At 40.0% G+C, this 22,088-nt stretch overlaps 6 protein-coding genes across 6 annotated transcripts in view; 3 read left to right on the top strand and 3 right to left on the bottom strand.

Annotated features, from left to right (window-relative positions):
* Positions 1 to 22,088, top strand: part of LOC126556283 (histone H1-like) — a 591,209-nt gene that overhangs the window by 501,427 nt on the left and 67,694 nt on the right. The window lies entirely within an intron of this gene.
* The window catches only part of LOC126556056 (rab11 family-interacting protein 4B), a 314,228-nt gene that overhangs the window by 89,348 nt on the left and 202,792 nt on the right, over positions 1 to 22,088 (bottom strand). The gene's annotated exons all lie outside the window — the stretch shown is intronic.
* Positions 215 to 7,652, top strand: LOC126567359 (uncharacterized). The gene is made up of 9 exons (XM_050223585.1): positions 215 to 458; positions 772 to 905; positions 980 to 1,114; positions 1,188 to 1,372; positions 2,605 to 2,961; positions 3,441 to 3,582; positions 4,322 to 4,773; positions 6,167 to 6,419; positions 6,501 to 7,652. The coding sequence occupies exons 1-9, from the start codon at positions 236 to 238 to the stop codon at positions 7,650 to 7,652; spliced, it is 3,033 nt and encodes a 1,010-aa protein (XP_050079542.1). The 5' UTR covers positions 215 to 235.
* On the bottom strand, positions 9,595 to 10,781 carry LOC126556172 (WD repeat-containing protein 74). Its single transcript, XM_050211394.1, has 2 exons — positions 10,690 to 10,781; positions 9,595 to 10,616 (listed from the first exon to the last, which is right to left on the bottom strand). Exons 1-2 carry the CDS (start codon positions 10,775 to 10,777, stop codon positions 9,595 to 9,597), a joined length of 1,110 nt encoding a protein of 369 aa, XP_050067351.1. The 5' UTR covers positions 10,778 to 10,781.
* Positions 11,300 to 13,231, top strand: LOC126556203 (luc7-like protein 3). The gene is made up of 6 exons (XM_050211430.1): positions 11,300 to 11,479; positions 11,571 to 11,936; positions 12,004 to 12,209; positions 12,724 to 12,861; positions 12,935 to 13,065; positions 13,143 to 13,231. Exons 1-6 carry the CDS (start codon positions 11,378 to 11,380, stop codon positions 13,187 to 13,189), a joined length of 990 nt encoding a protein of 329 aa, XP_050067387.1. The 5' UTR covers positions 11,300 to 11,377; the 3' UTR covers positions 13,190 to 13,231.
* On the bottom strand, positions 18,577 to 20,434 carry LOC126567360 (uncharacterized). The gene is made up of 2 exons (XM_050223586.1): positions 19,530 to 20,434; positions 18,577 to 19,392 (listed from the first exon to the last, which is right to left on the bottom strand). Exons 1-2 carry the CDS (start codon positions 20,400 to 20,402, stop codon positions 18,577 to 18,579), a joined length of 1,689 nt encoding a protein of 562 aa, XP_050079543.1. The 5' UTR covers positions 20,403 to 20,434.

The raw sequence follows: 22,088 nt of genomic DNA on the forward strand, positions 1-22,088 counted from the left end.
TAAACGTTCGATAAGCGAGTAAAACTCACAATTAATTATGTGTTGATGGCTGTTCCGTCCTAAGCACCACAAACTTATCTTTAAATATTACTAGTTTCGAGGCTAAAACTTGCTTTGTGGTGTGAAGTTGGAACCAAAACAAGAATTTGAAAACATCTGTGAGTTCACAGAGCACGGAAAGAGTTTGTGACTGTGGTGAGAACACCTTAGCAGTCCTCACGGAAAAACGGAAAACATGGCTAATCAACAAGGATTGCAGCAGCGCGAGACTCTTGCGAGTGAGATGCTGCAACATCAACACAATCAGCACCATCAGGACGAGGAGGAAGAGGAGGAGGGTGGCAGCATAAGTGTGCGACCGAATGTTGCCGTTAAACGCAGATACAGCGAGCTAAAGTGTGAGAGTGATGAGGACGATTTCGCAGGTTTCGATGAGGATGCCGCCAGCAGTGAAAACGGTAATCGATTGGCCTTTTTCACACATTTTTTCCTAACCGCTACACGTACCCATCGCGATGTATACACAGAAAAAGAAAAAAACATTGGTTATGTTCTGCCATAATCGCAAAATTTCGATTGTAAATTACACTACACTGTGCATAGTTCAATTCCACCGCAGCAACAGTTTACATGTTATTAAGAATTTATTCAAAAAATTATATCAAGGGTTGTGTTAGAAAATTACTGCAAAGTGTAGTTCCTTTTTAATTACATAATGTGCAATCTTTCAATTCTAACCGCGATCTATTCTCGTGCTATTTGTTACTGCAGGCACAATAAATTCTCCACGACCGCTGGAAGTTATGTATGAGGCGATTTTGACAGCGGCTGAAAAAAAGTTGACGGAAAACAATAAGCTTGTGGAGGACGACAGTGTACCCGAGCTGCAAAACAGTATAAAGCAGGTAAAAATCGTAACGCAAATGGGCCCACCGAAAGGCGCAGATGACACATTCATCTTTTTCTTGTCAACTTTCAGGAAGATATGGACATGAGCGCCACTGCTCTGAATGAAAGTAATAAAAGTTTGATGAAGAGAAAGGTTAATGTGCCGATAAACACGCAAGATGATATCTACAAAGTACCCTTCAAGTACGGTTGGAAGCGGGAACTGGTAAGTGCACGAGAGTTTGCGGATCCATTGCATCGGTTCTATATTTGGAGCATTTTCGGTGTATACATTTTAGGTTTATCGCGCCAACATGGAAGGAAACAGCAAGGATAAAGGCGAGGTGTATTACATTACCCCCAGTGGCAAGAAGCTACGTACACGGAATGATATTGTGTCCGCCCTGCACGACGATCTCACGATGGACAATTTTACCTTCGCAAAAGAACCTGTTGGGGGAACTCCAGAGGAAGAAACAATAAGGTAACTTTAGAAGCTCTATCAAATGTGCCGCCTATAAACCTTTTTTTTAGCAAGAATATGTTCAGAAAATTCTTGTTAGTCCTTTTCATACGCATTTCTGACTAATCAGCATTAAGCTATTGAAGTAATTATATGTATTTATGCTAGTTACTCAAACAAGTATAGCTAAAATTGATTTAAAAAAATTCGTCATCTAATTATACAAAGTATTTGTTTTAGACATCAATTAGTAATAGCAATTTTTCGTTATTTGCACAGTAAAAATTCAATTAGACGACCAATTAGAAAATTAGAGACGTGAATATACACAATTTTTCGTACCTGTGACTAGATATGTTATACCAATTTTCATGAATAATAGTAACTATTTCTCACTTTTATCATCTTTTTTTTCTGCTGATCAACAAAACTGAGTGTAATCCTATATTTCTTAGCAGTTTAAATAAGCTATGAAAACAAAAAGAAACAATATTTCAAAAAGCTGTAAATTACGTGACAAATTTGAGACTAACAGACGTCGAATCATGAAGGCAGTTGAAATAACTATTTGATTCACATATTTTTTCGCAAAAAAAAATGAAATTTAATAATAAAATAACTTTTTGGACCAAAAGACTATCAAAATTTGGGACAAGAGTGCCTCACACTTTTCGCTGATTGTAATGAGAGAGGGGAAGCCCTGTGGTGTTGGCGATAGTGGTGCCGGTCTTCACACGGCAAAGCCGGTGTTTCAAATCCTATCCGAGCTAGTAAGCCATTCGATGGCCGGCGTGGTCATTAAGTCAAGAAGAAGAAAAATGAGAGTTAAACTATAAAAAACGTAAAAATTGTTGTTCACAAACACGAGATCTCAATTTTGACTTGGAATTAAAATTCCGATGGAGGATAGACTAGGTAATTATAAATTAGAACATAAACATAAGCATTTAAACGTGCCTATCGTGTTGTTGAAATCGAAAAAGCGATCGAAATTGTTGAAATCTAAACATATATCTAAAACGTGGTAAATAGCCCCTCTGTATGTTCTCGCTCGGTCTAATCTTAACAGAGAATTACAAGGTCGTAGCGGAGTAACGGATAGACGATCCAAATGGGATTCAATGTACGTTCCTCACATGTAAACCAGAAATAAGCTCAATTCTCAATTTTTGTAAACCCGTTGTTCTTACTGATACAGTTAACTGATTTATTATTCATCTTAAAACCTTTTTTTCTCTTTCAAACACTCACAGGAGCGCCAAATCGTACAGTAATGTACCCAAACGGTCCACGCCTGGTGCGGGGCATTTTACGGCAATGGATACCGATTTAGGAAAACGAATTCCTAAACCGAAAATGCCGAAAGGAGCTAGTCCTCCTTTGCCTTCTTACAACGCTCGAGCTAGTGCACTCAGCCAAGCACCATCATCAAAATCGTCCCCTTTGAGCACTCATATCTCAACGAAAGCTAGCGCAACTGGTGCTAGTTTATTAGTACCCGGTAGTGGGCAGCGTAGTAATGCACAGGGAGCTACTACGGGAACAATGAAAGGAGCGGAAAATATTGCTGTAGCTTCCGGAAAACAGTCAAAGTTAAGCGGCAAAACCAAGTAAGTGTCGCTAAGATTACTTTTTAAATTAATGAATTAGATAACGGTTGCTATCGCAAACTGATGCATTTGAAAATAGGCAATTGTACTTAGCAATCTAAAGTACGAGCAAAGTAAGTACGAAGATAAATTGAAAATAATTGTACGTTAATGACAGCAGTCACATGTAATCGTTTGCGATGGCAATTAAATCTGGAATTGAGATTCCTATAAATTAGTTAAACAAATTAAAATTTTGGTAGTGTAGAAAAATCTTCCTATTTCATACGTCCATCTTATATATTGCATATTTATAAAAATATTTGCGTGCCTTTCTTTTGTATCGAATGTCTTTAATGTATACCTTATACTTTTATTTGGAAACTGTTCATTGTAATGATGTGTATCCCGCATCATTGTCCTTCTTAACCAACCAAACAAAAATCTGAACTTATCGTTATCAACGTCTACGATGAACATTTATGGATAATCTATCAAAGGGTGGAAACTTGTACAATCCAATGTCTACCAGCGATGGGAATGATACCGCAGTTGCAGTGTATGGTGTGCTACTGTATGTACCATCCGGAATGTGTGCATGCTACGACAGCAGAAGCATTAGCTCGACGATTTACTTGCAAGGTACGTTTTTAACGAATGCGCTTTCCCTTGGGTTTTAGATCAAAGGTACGACCTCACTTATTGGACGCGCTGATTTAAGCTGAATTGCTTTACTTAGGGACGCTTCTTGTGCCAATTACTGCGGCTATTACACGGTTAAATTTTTTCTATCACAATAGGTAAGCGCTGCTCAGTGCTATTAATTAAATAATTGCTCAGTAAACCATTATCAATTAAAATGTTGTCTATATAATGAGAAGATACCAACAACAAAAATAATCATTCATATTTGAAAAATTCAAATTAAAATTTTTTGTGATAAAAATGCCAAAAATCTTTCAATGCTAGACAAAATATTTTGTCAAATGCCTGTAGCTTTTTGAATTGATAATTTAACCTTGTTATTTTATTTAATTTTAGTTAATTTATCCTTATTCTCTATAGTATTATACTGTTCTTTGACTAAATGTGATGTAATTATCTTTTACCAAATAAAATTTCAAGTGGGCATAATCCTTCCTAGAGTTCTTAAGCTTTTTCCTATCATTTAATATACCATTAGCCAGCTAATGAAAAATTAATATCAGAAAATGATCCCGTGTGATAGCCGCAATAGTGTGATGTGTCGTACTATACATATCTTTCAATGAGTACTATCTGTAGAACTGTCGTTTTCTGTAGAAGTGTAATGATGTATTGAAGGATATGTGAATAATTCTCGATTATTCAAAATGATTAAAACTATCAATTGCTTTTAAAGAGCTGCATGGAAGACTCTATGGCAGCGGAAATGCAGCACCAACAAACGTACAAAGAATCGTTCGGGAAATTTGGCACGAACACAAACGGAAATGGTAACCTCAATGCTACAAAGCCATTGATTGTCACCAACAACAACAATGGTGGATCACTTGCAACGAAACCGGTAGCGAAACCGCCACAGTTAAATAGCACACCTAAGGAAAAGGGAAAGCGCTCTCAACAACAAACTGCTACCGGATGCAAGACCGCCACTCCTGCGGCCAATGCGTCAGCAGCTGCTGCTGACACATCTGGTTTAAACAGCTCGACGCCCACAAAGGATATCCCTCCGCAAGATGTTCTCGTTATTGGCACCCATGAATATGTGGTCATTCCGAAGGGCAAACCAACAAGTGTGAAAAACAAAAAGTCTTCTTCTAAACCAACAAATTCTCTACCTCAAACTGCAATGTAAGTAATCGTCCAACCCAAGCCCTACAATTGTGTAGAATTTGTTCGTTTTTTCTCATTTCATAACTACATTTAGAAATTCATTCGATGGTGGGGGATCTTTCGATACATATATAATCTTCCCTGTTCTACTAGCCTTGCTAAAAGAAAGTCCAATCTCATTTAAATGGGATATATTTCACTTACGTTTTGCACCGTCGGAATGGAACATTATAATATAATTATATTCATCTGGTGTAATCGCGTCGGTGTCATTTCGCATGCAAGTAACGCACCACGGACGTTAAAGATTTCAGATATCAAAGAATTGGACATTAAGTACCGCTACCATTCAACGAAATAACTTTCGCCACCATTATTTTGTCTTATAATTTAATTCATTCTTCCTTTAGCATGAAGATATTTCTGTGAGGTTTTTACGTTAGCCGATTCGACTCAAGATTACTTCTTTACACAAGTATTTTTGCTTTCTTAATATTTTGCCAGCAAACAAATAATTGAAAGGTATAAGTTTTATGGAAAATGGTTGCACATTTTGTTATAACTTCTTATCGTTTTTTAATCAAGATTGATTTTTAAAAACCACCAAAATTTCCAAATTCCAAAAAAAAATTATAGTATTACGGCTTACCACCGTTTTGGCACCACCGCTTGTTTTGACTAAGTGTAACATACAAAATATTAACAAGGCACTTTCTCCTTGTTGTTAGCCTTATCCCGGGCCTGCCCGTTTGATCGTTTCATTTTAGTTAACTATGATTACTCCAAATTTATCGTAACGTCTTCAACAATACAATCTGGAAGCTTTAGGAATGGCGAATACGCCCTGTGAAATCTCTGATACTTTAGAAATAACTGATTGTATACACATTCACGTCAAAGCAGTGTACGGGGTATTCATTGTGCATGCTGCTACATACATCTCGCCTCTCAGTAATTTCCCTTGCAAGTGTCGAATGGGAGCGGTTCTTGCCATCCTTTAACCAGATAATTGTGAAACTACGAACCAGTTCGTTTTGTCTGTCAGATTTCTTTCTTCTTCTTTTCGATTTCAGGGAGAATCCAGAAGTAAAAAATCACTTCCGTCCAGAGATCCCCACCCAATCGTCACTATTTGCAAAAAAAAAATATTCCCCTTTAAACTTCTTTCACAACACATGACTTGAACGCAAATTTTCCTCCTTTTGTTTTTTGTTTCGGTTCTTATGTTGTACGTTGTATGAGATACTTATACATTTGCTACAATGTTCGTATGATTTGTGAAGATTAAATCGGAAGAGAATTCTACACACCTAAAAAAATAAGCAATAACTAGAGCGTATAATATCAAATTGATACTCACACAGTACATGTATCCATTTCGTTTTTCTCGTTCTCTGTTTGTCCAATGTAGCAAAAGCTCGGATGACGGTCGTAAAACGAAAATCAATGCTTCCAGCGGGTCCAACAACGCAAAGCAAACCAATATTGGAAACGACCGTGTTTCAGAAGATGATGCATTTACGACAACGTGGGAAGGAACTCACGCGCACAGCAATGCAATCGTTGCACAAAGTGGAAGCGGCCGCCATCCGTCCAATTTTCTTTCGGACGTATCGGCAGGCTACACCTGCTTGATGTTGAGCTTCAACTATCTTAAAGTACAAGTAAGTTTTTAACAATTCGTATATTAGTTTGGTAAAATATACGTAATCGAGACACCTACAAACAAATTAATTTTTTTGCAGGAGCTTCTTCGCGCCTGCAGTGTATGCCGCATGTGGAACCATTTAGGAAATCATCCCCGATTTTGGAAGACGGTACGCATGAAAAATTCGTATATCAGCGATTGGGCAGGAATGATCGCCAAGCTGCGCAAAAACGGTACAAAACATCTTGATTTACGTAAGGTATTGAACGTCGGTAGCAATGATGAGATGTGGCAAAGTTTTAACGATCACATAGGGCAAGCAGATCAAATCGAGGTAATTGATTTGTGTCGATGCTCCTCGACGGTTGTGGGCAACCTGCTACGCTCCAACCCTAACCTGCGAGTGGTGAACGCGCTAGCAATTAAAAATGATCCCATCGATTTTGTAAACTTTGAGCACGGTGTCAACTTGGAAGAGTTGCGCCTTAAATCGTCAGCCGCCATTTCACTCGAAGGCGATCTGCAGCAGTTGGCTGCTTTGCGAAACTTGAAGCATCTTTCACTTACCTCCATAAGCAAGCTAGGCTCGACCTCAATCGATGCGTTAGGCTCTCTCGTTTTGCTAGAATCGCTTGAGCTCGGCGAATGCACCGAAATGGGATCGAATCTTGCAAACGTGTTAACGAATCTAACTTCTTTAAAACGGTTACGATTAGAGAAAGGGCAGGAGAATTTCGATATGTTTACCATTCTGAACGGCATATCGAAAGCGAAATCTTTAACACAGCTAGAGTTAATTAATTGCGATGTAAAGTTGGGATTCGATCGACATATCGTGAACTGCACGAATATAAAGAAATTGCTCATCATCCCTACGTACGTATCGCAGTCAGCTGCAACGAATCGTATGGTTTTGAAAGGAATTATCAAGCTACACCAGACCCTAGAAACGGTGATATGGGCCATCACTGTCGAACTGCTGCGTGTTACAGAGCTGTACATCGATGCGAATGTAGAGGATGCTGAAAATCAGATGGGAGGTAGCATACCCATCTTGAAACCGGTGCCCGGCAGTGATGATCCACCGTCTGCCGTTGGAACGCAGCTGGATCTTCCCGAGGAGGTAGAAATTGTGCCGCTGAAGCGAGTCGACTCAATTTTGAAGCGTAAAGTTCCTAACATCAAGCTTCAAATACTGAAAATACCTTTCAACAATACCTGGAAGCAAACGATGTGTGATTCCTGTTGAAAAAATTATTGGAAGGTGATTTAATGCTTTTTCGCGCATGTACATTGGTCAAAACAATACACACTACAGTTGCTTACACGTGCGTGTAGAATATTAGCTCCACTTCGTTTGTGACTTTTCACTGGATGAAAGTTTCGGAAACTGTAGTTGTGAAATTTTTGCTTTAAATTTTATTTAATATTACCACATTACCTGGAAAGCTGCTGAGTATTGGCAAATTGTAGTAATGGATATTACTTGCAGCGCAGTTTGAAGTTTGCCCAAGCAGTATGATAAAGCGCTTGGAAGGAGTCGGTACAAAGCTGTATTGTACATTAATTGAGGTTTGTGTAGGTTGATTTGAATGGTATGCAAGGGGTGTGTAGATAGAAATTATATTTTTATTTACAAATCAGTTAAGTGCGGCTAACTAAAATTGGCCCAATTTGTCTGGATCAATTATTCACATTCTTTGATCATTGACCGGTTCCAGTTAAGTGAGTAGCAAGGGAAATTTACCGACAGCTAGCCAAACAGGAGCTAGGCAGGCAAGGGCCCGGTAATGATTATGGAGCCTTGATTTTATATAGCAAGAATTACGACCCATTGTTAAGAGCGGACGACAGAAGCGGTGTAGAAAGTAAAAATAGTCATAAGACAAGTGAGGAACGCAGTCGGCCAAAATATGTAAATTTAAACGATAAACAATGGAAGAGTTTAAATACCTCGTACGGTTCGCACGAGAAACTTAGTCAAATAAAATGGCATCCGAAAACCTAACGCAACCACCAAGTGAGGAGTTGTGATGGGAACTCCGTGAAGGATTCGTGGATTCTCGGAATGGATTCGTGAATCCATTCAACTCCAGAGCAATCCGGAGTTTATAACGGTGGTATTTTCGGCGTAATCTACAATATTACCTCTGTTCTGCGAAATCAACTGAAGCACCGGAGTCAACTGGAGTCTAATGGGAACTTATACTTAGGATTCAAAACCGAAATCGCTGTCGACTCCGAAGTAATTCCTTTGTCGTCTCCGCATTCTCCCAAACAAAAAAAAGTATTTGTTCTTTAAAGTCGGGTTAACACGTATCGTGCCCTGGGATGTCAAACTCGGTTTATTTTTTGACACTGGAGGAAAGCTTAGCTATCGAACATGACAAGCAGTCAAGCTTATGATTGTAAAATGATACTAAAAAAATTGAAATAGCAAAATGCAACCAAAAAAGAAAATAAACAGCACCTACTAAGGAACCGCACGATAAGCGGAAACACGATCTATTACAGTTTATGTAATATATTTGAATTTTATTACATTTATTTCTATTACATCATTATCTTCATCTACACCACAGTTTCAGTTTCCTTGTACTGTTTTTGTGACTATTATTATTGTGAAGTTAGCAAAATATTATTAAGTTGGATTCATAATATTTTATTGTGATAAGACCATTGACCATGCTTTATTTTGCGTCCTCCCAATCGATTTCGCTTATCCTTCAACATTTGGAGTCGCCCTTTCGTCTGCTTTGGAGACCACCCCTTCGCATGGGACAAAAGCGCCTGACACACCATTAAATATGTTTGGGCTAATAAATCAACTGGAAGACTTGGTTCATCTAGAAATGGGGTACTTTGCTTTGCGTGTATCTTTTATACTATTGATATTTGACGCCAATTTTTTCCAACGCCAACTCCGGTACAAATGATAACTTACCCATCACTAGTGAGGATCAAAGTAATGCGAATGGTAACTAAGAGATACGTTTTATTCGATACTTCGGTACTTTATTTAAGTTTTTTCACTTTCTTGTTGTTTGCTGCGTTTAGATTATTTTTAACAGGCTGGAATTCGGTCACCTCCGTGGTTGCCTTCCGTTTTTTCTTCCCTGATGCAGTTGTTTCGCTGTAAGAGAACAATCAATTAGATGTATCGGTTCCTTTCACACTACATACTATCCTACTTACTTGACCGTTGCCATTTTGGAAAACATTTCATCGTATTCTGGATCGGATGCATCATCATTCGACAGTATCTGAATACTATCATCGTTGGTAATGTCGTCCGCATGGCGCTTTTTCTCTTCGGTACGTTCTTTCCATTCAATTCCCAAAACCTGTGTCGGTTTCGATTTTACGTAGCATCGGTACTCTAAAGCCGTTTTGTGAGCATGGTGCACACGCACATATCGATCGAGACATCCCGTAAACAAGTGGTTTCCGGACGGATCAACCCGAATCGATGTAACCGTCCCGCTGAATCCTTTATACACATGAATATGATTTTTCATTCGTCGCAAATCAAATGCTCTCGCTCCAAAGGTGGTCGTGCCAGCGTAAAGATAATCTCCGTGCGATGCCAAACAAGAGAAGGCGAGCTGACCATCAGGATCGGTTGATGTGAAATCTTGAACTGGTCGTCTCGCAGGTCCTCTTGTGTCGTACAAACGAACATATCCATGCCGGGAACAGGCGGCGATTAGATTTCGGTTTACAAATACCACATCATTGTCCCACACGAGCTGCTCCAATTCTAGCACTTTCTTAACATTTTTAGCCTGGAAGAGAACCTTTTGCGTCTCCAAGTCCCAGAGTTTAATGATCTGCTTCAATTGCTTTCCACCGGTAACCATTCGATTCTCATCCTCGGGACAGAGCCGTAACCGGGAAAGATTTTCGCCAACACTAAATTTGATCGGTTCAGGATACTTCACGATCTGTACCATTCCATCAGTACATCCAACCACAATGCATCCATTGCTTCGCCCAAGACCAACCACTTCGCTGGTGCCAATTTCGAAGTTCGATATGCTTTCCTCTTTAGAACAGTTGAATACCTTCACACAACGGTTTGTTCGCCCGATCAGTAACTCGGTCCGGTCGGCATTACCGAATTCCATGCAGGTAATCTTGGACGTTTTGTTCAACACATCAATCGGTTGAAGATTGAGCTGTTTGAATGGATCGTCGGCATATGCGTCGATTCCTGTAGCAAAAATAAACACGACAGCATGGTTGAAACAAGGTGCACTGGTAGTTTTTTTTTCATAAATACTCACGTTTAAATGAACCGGTATGTGCTCCAACATATAAAATATGTTTTTCCGTGTACGAGGGACACTTTGAGTTTACAGACGCGTATTTCATTCTGTTTTTTCTGCAGTATTCCAAATTCGTTCGGAATAGCTGTGATTCCAGCTGCGAGCCGATTTACCAAACACAAACGCATGGTACACAAGAAAGCATGGCTGTCATTGCTGTCAATGGTGCTCGATGTCAGAATCAGTGATGCCATCCAGAAACGCAACATTCGAATGTAATAAATTATTCGTTATAAATAACTAAGCTCGACCTCTTCTAAATGGAAGCGTGAAATAATAAGACAATAATCATTTTTCGCATTATTTTCATATGACTTGAGAACGAACCGATCCAATAGATAATACGAGTTCTTAAAAAAATCAACATAACTGGCAGCACTGCATTGGTGGCATTCTTGCCTGACATCGTCATTTTCTGTCAAAAGTGTTCTTTTTGCAGGTGAATAAAATTAATGCATCCTTTGCTACTCACCCAATTTTCTCGACTGTTTTACACCAAAACTTGCTCTAGTTAAACGCGTATGTTGGACCTTAACCAAGCGACAGACGCGCTGGTGACGTGCAATCTGTACTGAGTGGAAGAAAATCCCTGTTTTGTAAGTTATTGTGCCAGTGCCAGTCTCTGTGTTATCATCGCATATTCATCATGGTCGATGTTGCTCGCCAATTACTCGACGAGCTGATGGGAAGGAACCGTAATCTGGACCCTTCTGCTTCGGCGAAAGAAGTGTCGTGGACCGATGAAGAGGTACAAAGTAAACAATCTATGCAACAATAATTGTATTCACTTTCTACGCTCTTATTCCTCCTGTGTGTGTGTCTGTCTGTTTTCTTTTCAGTTTTGTTCATACTTTTTGGTAAAATTTTGTCCCCACGACCTATTTGTAAATACCCGTGCCGATTTGGGCCAATGCACTAAACTGCACGACGACGAAGCGAAGCGTTTGTTTGACGAAGCAAAACCTTGTCGCAAGAAAACGCAGTATGAAGAAGATTTTTTAAGGTTTTGCACCAACATGATCAATGAGGTGGACCGTAAGATTGTGAAAGGTAAGCAAAGACTTCTACTTATGAACAGCAAAACGGAAGGCGGGCGGCCCGCACCCAAGCATCAGGAGCAAATCAGTTCCCTAACCGAACGGATCAATAAACTCGTGCGAGATGCGGAAGAAGCCGGCACACGAGGAGACGTCGAGCAGGCCCAGGTAATTGCGGTTTGGTTAATAGTAAAATAGACAGTACAGTACGCTTGATGTATCTTTCCCCGTACAGGGTTTAATGGAGCAATGTGATCAGCTGAAGGAAGAAAAGGAAGCTCTGATAAAGCAGCACGAATCAAATGGATGGTCAGTAACGGCGGAAATTGCTGCCTCCCAGGAAAAACAAATGGAAGTTTGTGAAGTGTGCGGAGCATTTCTAATTGTTGGCGATGCACAGCAAAGGATTGATGACCATCTTACGGGTAAACAGCATCTAGGGTATGTACATTTTATAATGAGCTTCTTGCATGTAGTCGTGAAAAAAAAACAACATGACTAGTATGACCAGACGTACCTTATTAACCAAAGTTGGTATCCCTTCGCATCCATGGAAATGCCCAAATTGTTCGGTATTTGGATGTCCTTTCTAATTGTTTTTATTTCAAATTTTCCGTTTGAGTTTCGCAGCAGGCCTGTATAAAAGTTAAACGATCTATGATCGAGGTATTTGCAATTGCGGTAAAAGAAGTCTTGTACTTCGGAATGTTTCTAATATAACTAAATACGAGCTCAGCATTTAACATCTAAGTAAAATTGTGTACGATTGCTTTGTTGTATTTTGAAAACTAAAGACACATGTAACATAAATTCATGTCTTCTTAATACAACATGTCCCGTTTTTTCACAACTTCGTCTGGTCAGCCAAAATATGACAAACTACAAAAAGTTTCTGATGAATGAAAACATAATATATGCTAAATTATCCTTCGGGGGTTTTGTAATCATCATGCAGATATTCTAAATTACGTAAAGCGGTTGATGAAATGTATGAGGCGAGAAGGAAAAATACCATCAATCTCGAAGAGCGCCGCTCGAAGGACGATGACCGTCGGAGACGAGACAATCCAAAGCGCGAAGAACGCAAATCACGGTAAGCAACACGGAAAATAGCTCGTTTAATCTATAGTGCCCTAATGTGTTTATCCATCCTTCCTTTTTCGCAGAGAGCGAGACGATCGCTACAATAACAAACGAGAGGACAGAGATCGTAATCGCTATCGGCGTGATCATAGAGATTATAAGGATCGGTCTGATCGCTATGATAACCGTCAGCGAGATCGTCATAGCAGACGCGGTAAGATAAAAAGGAAATCAAGCGTGAGTAATTATTGCAAAGATGTTTAACATGCCACTTTCGACTTTATCGCACAGATCGTAACGAGCGGGATCGTGATCGTAGTCGCAGCCGTAGCTACTAAAAGATCACCCTTCTTCATGCAGCTACCGTGAGTGATTTTGCAGCAGCCAGCAGTAGTGCCGTCGGATGTAAAATTCTTCGTTCAGAATCGTTTTCCTTCATATGAGGTATCTCTACTAAGAATAGAAACATTAAAAACAAAACACGTCCTAATAAGCCCAATATAAACGATATCTAAACAATCGTAACAAAATCTTCTAGCCCGTAAGGTAAGCAATCGTTTCAACTGTATTATTAAATTATTAATGTTTTATTTATTTATTTTTTCACATTGCAAATTGCGTGTTGTGTGTGTAATGTGCTACGACTCGATCGTGATTAAATCGAGATAGCGCTAGTTTTAGCATTGTGTCCTATTCTAGGTATTTATTTATGCATACATACTCAAGATCGAACTGTTTAAGTAGTGTGCAGTTTTAAAATAAGTTTGTTAATAATTCTACCAGAATCTAGTTTAGTGTTCTGTTAAAAAAATCACTTACAAACGACAATTCGTAGCTCGGTCTATACCATTTTTCTGAATCCATTCATTCATGGATACTTGTCCGCTGTTAGATTTATTAAATTACTTTTGAATCAATCCTTGTTCTTGTATCAATCCTTGTGTATGTAACACCTGACAAGGTTACAAATTTTGTAAAAGACCACAATGTATCATGTTGTGCTCTGCTTGCCCAATGCTGGCAATAGGTGGCTTCCTAAAGCCAGTGTTAATGATGAACGGATGAGACGGACCGCACATGGCATTTTCCGTAAGGCGTCTGTTTTGCCCACGTACTATTAACTTACGAATAGCTAGTCACGGTAAGTGCAGCTAATGCTTGTAGGAACGTTTGTTGTTGCTATCGTGGCATCGTTTGCTGTGCGAAACTAACGCACTAATAGCTACTTTATTGAACTTCCTAAGATAATGTTACACGAACGATTCACTCTTTATGTTCTTCTTTTGCTTAAATTCAAACTAGTAAACTTCAAGGCATTTATGATATCGACAAGTGCTCGCTAGAATAGCCATCTGTATCGTTATGCAGTTTGAATGAATGATCTTGATAGGACACCTGACGTAGGACTTGCAGACGAGGTAATTTGATGCCTAGTTCATATTTCCAAAGTAAAAGGTTTAAGGGAAGCCATGAATGTACATCCTTTATGCTTCTTCGTTACGCAGGACAAACATCGTGACAAAAAAAAAAACAGAAAGAGAAACAGTATCAGTCCATATCCTGTTGCATTATTAACGTTGTGTGTGTCCACATGCATGCAACGTGCCTCTGTACCATGTTTGGTGGATCGAAGCAAAATTGATCGAGGTAAATTTTTACTCTAACGAAGTTCTAGTTGACGTAAAATACCAAAACTGTCCACAGACTTGTGCTATGTATAGATCCTCACCCTGCCCCGGCATAACTGTTAAAGGTAATTGGAATGACTGTATATGCTGTACTTCTTCATGTATAACTGTTGTATTCCAGAGCGAATGACTTTCGATGAAATTAGTTGAGCGTGCAATGTGGATGAATGGTGGTTGTTTTGTTAATATCTCTTGGCACCGTTACAATCCCTAAATATGAATGTCTCCAGAAAGTTGTCGAGGGTGCGTGTCAGAACATCTTCTTGGCTCTACACCAGTGCATTTGAACACATCACGCTTTTCCAACAAATTTGGGAAACGTTACACAATGTTTAAAACGATAAGTTACACCATTCTCGTCGCCGTTGCTGGTGGTGGTGTCCTAACATCGACAGAATCAGCAAGCAATATCCATTCTCGCCATACTTCTCTCAAGCATAAAGGGTGGCAAAACACAGCACAACTGCTCATATATAACACGTGTTTGAGATAGAGCTGCCTATCACAGTTCGCCATTTTGTATCCAATTTCAAAAATGATATGTATCGAGGTATTTATCCCACATAGTTTGTATTAATACATATATTTAATTTTCAATTTTCAGTATCTATCCTGTTAAATTTTGCAACTATTGTATTGCGATCTTCCTAAAGAATTTTTATCCTTTATTTATGAATATGATAAACTTTTTAATACGCCTCAGTTCATTTTTATGAAATGATGTAGTCGTTCGTCAAAAACTGCTACGTAAACGGCTATGCATAAATAGCCAAAAAAAAACAATGAAATCACTTTCTCTTTGTTATTTCGTGTAGCTGCATATCCACTGAATGTGTATTAAAAAGTTCGTCATTAATCAATCATTGAATTCAATTAATTAATACGTACCCAACTCCTGAAAATACTGTGTACGAATGATTTTGTTGTCTACTATTTTCATTTTACTTATTCGGCGCCCGCTTTCTTTTCTTTCTTTTGCTGTACTTACAGTTGGATCACACATCATCTAGCTCAAGACAGAAGCGGTCATGTTACGGACCTGTCTTAAAAATGAGATTATTTTTACGGAGTTTTACGGACATCTTCCCAAGGACATACACGGTGTGATTTGTTTCATAGACACATCAGCAGGTAGCGTGACATTATTTAATTATTTCGAATATTCAAGATATTGGCATGCGTACCATGGGCCAATCGACTTACGGACTTGCGAGAAAAAAGGACACATAAAATGGTTGTTGAGGTAAGAGAAACAAGCTTAGGTTGAGCTACTATAAAAATCGCCATTGAAAAGGTTGAAGTTGTGGTCTCAAGCTGATGTACTTGGCTTGGCTGCAATATGAAGAATTCAATGGTATCAATATTATCCCCTTGTTTGCTCTTTAGACTTGAATCGTGTGGCAAGTTTTGCATTAACATAATTTCCATGTTATTGTCTCCAGAAATAAAACATAGCTTGAGCAACATTTTCTATTGCAGTTAAGGGGAAAACAGAAAGTATTTATTCACGTTTTAGATTACAAATATACATACCTCTGGTTTTGTATATTGGATTTTGCAAGTTGTGTTCAACACAAGCACATGTAGCAATTCATTAAACATACAGCTAATCGCTTTTGAATTTATCAGTAAAGAAATTGATGGTTTAGAAATGGAGCAGTTAAGTCATACGGGCATATTATAAACACAGATATTACAAACAAACCTCCACTGTGTTGGAAGACGATCAAACAAGTAACAAGAAACCCGACACTGAATTTTGGATGACTGTGAAAACGTTTCAATCGTGTTATGAAATGAGATTTTGCAAATTGAAATGTGTGATGGAATTGGTAATTTTATTGATGCAAGCATTCAAAAGCAGCGTGTAGTGTGACAGAGTTCTACTTTAATTATAACATATTGCATATATTATCTTCTCTTCAAGATTCAATTTAAAACGAATAAAAATCGATTACATGAATATGTGTGGGTACGTACAGCAGCGTGATAGAAAGCATCCGAAAACAAACACCACATTTTGATAGCACAATTTTAAGTTAGTTTTCCTTTTTTAGATGCTAAAAAAACTACCGCACATTAAAAAGCTTTGTTTTATAAATGTTAATTACATTCGTTATTCCATCAAATCCATCGATCGTCAAACCCCATACAATTGGCTGATTAATCATTACACGCTCCACGCCATGTGCAATGAGTTGAACCACTTCTTCTTCGGTAAAGCTACTCCCATCCGCGTATACAGGAATCTTTTTCGGAAAAGAGCTCTTTATCATCTTAATGGCATCAAGCTGTTGTGATGAGATAGAAAGAGGACACATTTTACTGATTGTACGAGTTACATTCTATTTGCCATCTCTAAAAAAAATAACTTACATATCTCGTAAAAGGCATATATTCATCAATGGCTACACAAACTGCATCAACACCTTCGTGCATAGCTTCGAAAATTAGCTCTTTCTGAGTGATTGGCATGTGAGCGATGATTGCTTTTTCAGTACAACGACGAACACTTTGAATAGTCTTAGCTACAAACTGTTTCAGTTCGAACAATGATTTAACGTGGCATGATCGGTGCAAACCACCATCTACATTCATAGATTCCAAATCGGGAAAATGTATGTGGCAAATGTCAGGCTTTTGGTCAAATATGCTCGCCACTGAATCGAAAGGATCCATGAAGGACAGTACGAACGCACTAAAACCACACGATTCTGCTCGTCTCACCAAAGAACGTAACATCGAACTATCTACGAACGGGAACACTTGAATCCACCGGATCATCGTTGGATCAAAATTTCCTCCATCGAATGCATCTATCGATAGAGGCGATCGTAGTGTATGAAGATATGGAATTCTAAACCGTTCAGCCACCTTTGCTGCTGTCAGATACGTAGATGAATGTTGTTGAATTGTTGTATTTGTGATGGAGAGTGGTCCTATTACCAGTGGTAGAACATCACTTTGTGGATTTGTGCCTTTTCCAGCAGCAAGCGGTAAGTGGTTTTGATCCATCTTAGCGTACGGTCAATCAAATACTGAAGTAATTCAAGCGCGTACAAAGCGGAAATTCATTTAGGGAAGCGTAATAGGAAGGTCACACAAGTACGTTATGTGCTAATTGGTGGCTTTATCTATCCTACGTTACAATATCTTAGCGTTCTCGCCCTGGTGTAATAGTTCCTTAAACCACTCACGGTTGAGCGTCATCTCTTGCCAATATATTATCCTAGGTTTTCTGACTGTAGATAGATTTTACTAGTTAACTTGTCCTGACCTGCTCTCCTTAAATGATTAGCCCACTAGAGACTAATTAAGTTCACCGTGATAAGAAGAGAAGTAAATTCTAAAAAGCCTCATAAAAACTTTAAACAACAATACCAATGATATTGAAAATTAGGCGGCGGATGTTAAAGGCGACAGTTACGCCGGTCTTCACACGGTGGAACCGTGGTTCAAATCCCATCCGGAACGTTCCCCTCGTAGTGACTGACCATCCAACTACGTGATATCAGCAAGTATAGCTATTCCGACGTCCGACGTGACCTAGTTGGGTAGATCATGGAACTCCGGGTCACACCAGTACCACAGTCAAAAATCCTGAGTACATTTTTTTTGTTTTGATTATTGTACTATTATTGACGATTTTTCCTTTCACTGACACGCAACTTGGCCGTCAGGGTTGCTAAACTTATTTATTTTCGTTCATCGAAGAGGCCTCCAACAGACCTCGTGTACCAAGACACTTTGTCGTTGAAGGGATCTCATCATCCAAAAAGCTTTTGCATTAGTAAATAGCGAGGACAAAACCTTCTCGCAAAACAAGTTATTCGTTTGACGCCCAAAATACGAAAGAAAGAAACAGATGAAATTTGTTTGACGGAGTTGATGGTACGATGTCCTTGCATATCATATGTAGTAAAATATAGTTGCTTTGCAGTATTTTATTTTGCTAAAAACTATGAGATTTTGAACCATAGTTTGAAAGATTTTTCGATTTATCGATGCGATCAATGCTTTAGTATTATTCGCATACCTTAAGAATTGCTACAATTTCGCTCTGCGTCCTCTACGACCATTAGATTATGCATCGAATGTGATTTTACCCGTCGGGATGAAAAATCCTTTCTATTAATGACGCTTCTAGCCGTTTTTGCATTCCCTTCCGAAGGACACCCTGATGCGGTAGCATTGCCTTTACATTTCGACAAATTGTTTGTGTTCGAACGGAATATTCCACGCGGAACGCTTAGCTGCAGCGGAACGTTCCGATATGGAGGATGGGCTACCGTTGGTGCTACCTTCGTCAAGAAATGCTTTGCTTCCGGACATACTGGTCCGTCTCGAATCGGCGTATCAACGCTACGCTGCTGAAATGTTACTCGTTCTGCTACATTTTCTGCTCGTATGCCAACGCACTCGACATCATCACGGTCTGCATCCGGCAGAGTTGTTTCCCCGCCGCATGTTTCTGTGTTACTCTGTCTGTCACGTGATCGATACCGATCGCTGCGAAAACTTTCTCGTCGCCAAGATCTTCGCAGCTGATCTGCCATCGAAGGATAGTAGAGCTGTGCTTCGTGACAGACGTGTTGTGGCGTGAGGTCGGCCAAGGTGCCACATCCAGCATTCAGCATCGTAGACTCGAGCTCGGTTTTGAGAATGTCCAGCACTTCTTCGGCGCCTCGTTGTCCGTTTACTGCCAGTCCATACACGGCAGCACGGCCGACAAATACCATGCGCGCCCCAATTGCTAGAGCCTTAAAAGCATCCGTACCTTGAGAGACACCACTGTCTAGCATAACTTCAACACGGTGGCCAACGGCATGCACTATCTCCGGTAGGACCTCAATCTGTAATGAAACATTGTGGAATTCAATATTAAGATTCATTATTTTAATTTAAATTCGCTTTACAATAGGCATGATCGTTTTGATCCCTCTAGTAGATAACCGATAAAACCAATTACAAAGTATATTGCTATATTTACCGCAGCAGGTGCATAATCAAGCTGGCGACCTCCACTATTCGACACGATCAATCCATGCACGCCAACGTCTGCGGCAATGAGCGCATCGGCCCGGTTAAGAATGCCCTTCACAATGACCGGTAGCGTCGTGATGCTCATTAACCATCGTATTGCGTCCCAGCCGAGGCTAGGATCAAGCTGGCTGCGTACGTAATCCAGAACGCTAGCCGAGCATGACTTAGCCTTGCTGTTTCCGTTTGACCCGTTGCCATTTGGAACGAAATTGGCGCACGTTACCTTCGCTGGCAGGGTTAAAGGATTCCGCCGTTCCGTTCTGCTCAACCCCGGTGCCGGAGTGTCTACACACACCACAAGCGCCCGGAATCGCGCCTTTTCCGCGCGACGTACTAGACATTCGGTTAGTTCTCGATCTTTGAAAATGTACAACTGAAACCACTTGGGAGCGCGTGGTACAGCTTCCGCTAGCTCTTCGATCGATACGCTCGAAAGTACGCTCAGCACAAACGGGACACCGAAGGTACGGGCCGCCCGTGCCATAGCCTTCTCACCCTCGGGATGTGCGAGACATTGTAACGCAACGGGAGCAATTCCGATTGGCATGCGGTAGCTGATACCAAAAGATGTCACTTCCAGCGAACGACTACCGCCGATACGTTGCAGGCACCGTGGTCGTATGATCAACCGATCAAAGGCAGCACGATTGTGTGTCACGGTTCGTTCGCTGGCTGCTCCGCCCCGACAGTAGTCGACGACAGAGCTATCAGCCGTTTCGCACATGCGTCGCTCATAGTCGGCTACGGAAGCTAATCCGCAGCGCAAACTTTCGGTGAGGGCTGGTGACCGCTTGGTTCGGAAAAACTGATCCAAAAGCATCCGTACGAGTACTAAAATGCCGCTTCTTCACTGGTAATTAATAAGTATAGTAGCACTAAGAGCTGTTCGGGTTCTAGAGTCGATGTTCACTTCTTGATGGTCATCTGCAAACTGGAATCATCGCAACTAGTGCTAGTTTTTGCATCGATCGTTCATTCTAAACGGCCCAGTACGAAATGCAGACAGTGGTGGGAGTTAAACATACACGTAACTAGTATATGTTTCTAGAGCACAAACCGACTGTTTCATGATTTTCCATATGATCATCTTCTATGCTAACGATTAAACGTACTGTATAACGCCATTTGTATCATACCTTTTTATGGTGTAGCGCTATCAATTGACTTGGGTCGGTTATAGTAAAAATAGTAACTGTAATCGTTTGGTTTTTCGTACTATGAATTTTAAACCTCAGCAAAAACATCCTTGGCAATTGGTGAGGATGTGTGTTAACGCCACAGAAGTTGTAGGGTGGAGTACTGGATTTGTTGAATGTAGGAAATGTAAGAATGTAGGAATGGGTCAGGCGTGTATGTCCTATTCGAAGGCGACATAGGACTCGTCACTGGATTTCGATATCTTCCCATGTAGCGGCGTTGTGCTTGATGAGGCGGAGGTTGTTGCTGAGGTCTAGGTTGTGCCAGGTGGTGTTCCAGTTTTGGGTGACTACGGTGTTGGTAAAACGGATGATATCTCGCAGGGAAAGGGTGTTGTGGTAAGTTGGTCGGCTTCCTCGTTTCCGTGAATTCCGGAATGATCCGGAATCCAACAGAAAACGGTTAAGTTGGGTTTGTTGTGGCGAAATCCTTCGTCGGAGGCTAGTTGAATGGCTATTGCTTTGGCAGAAAAGATGGAAGTGTGATTAGGAAGCTTGATGGCACAGTTATCTACACTTGAATGGAATCCACCGCCGGCTAAGTCCTGAAGAAAGCAGCCGTCTGTAATGATATGGTTTAAAAATTTTATATTTAGTCTGTATTAAGTGGGTTAAGAAAGATAGGAAGATCCGCCATGGATTGTACATACCTTCAAATGCAGTAAAAATTGACGAAGAAATTTGAGACCCAATCGCCTGGTAGCTCCATCGTTTTCGATGATGCAGAGGTCAGATCTTCCGTCTATTTTTTATCCGTTCAAATATGTTTTTGAAAGTTTTCGTTCAACTCTATATCGAAGGTAAATCAGGACCATGAAATCGCCATGGCTAAGGTCCTGTCTATTTGACAAAGGGCCGCCCGATAAATGGTGCCAATATGTTTGTAACGGGGCGCCTCGATGGTGGTGGCGATAGCAGCGCTGGTCTTCACACGGCAGGATTGGGGTTCCAATCCTATTTGAGGACCATTCTCCAGTAGTGAGGTTGAATATCCAACTACGTGGTAAAAACAAGTCTAGTTAACCATTAGATAGTCGGCGTGACCTAGAGAAGGTCGTTAAGCCAAGACGTAGAAGATGTATTCATAGTTGAATGATTTGGGAAAAAATCTTTGAGAGTAAAAGATACTCCATTAAAGTAATTAAAATTGGCTAAACATGGTAAATGAAAAGGGCGGGGACAGAGGACGCAAATTCTTCCTTTGCTATAAATTTAACAATCTTACCTCGAATTTCTTTTTGAACAATTCCAGCTCCAGTATATGTTTAAGTTTCTTTTTTCATATATATATTTATACGTGTGTATATTTT

This window comes from Anopheles maculipalpis, chromosome 2RL (genome assembly GCF_943734695.1).
Source record: "Anopheles maculipalpis chromosome 2RL, idAnoMacuDA_375_x, whole genome shotgun sequence".
Classification (NCBI taxonomy): domain Eukaryota; kingdom Metazoa; phylum Arthropoda; class Insecta; order Diptera; family Culicidae; genus Anopheles; species Anopheles maculipalpis.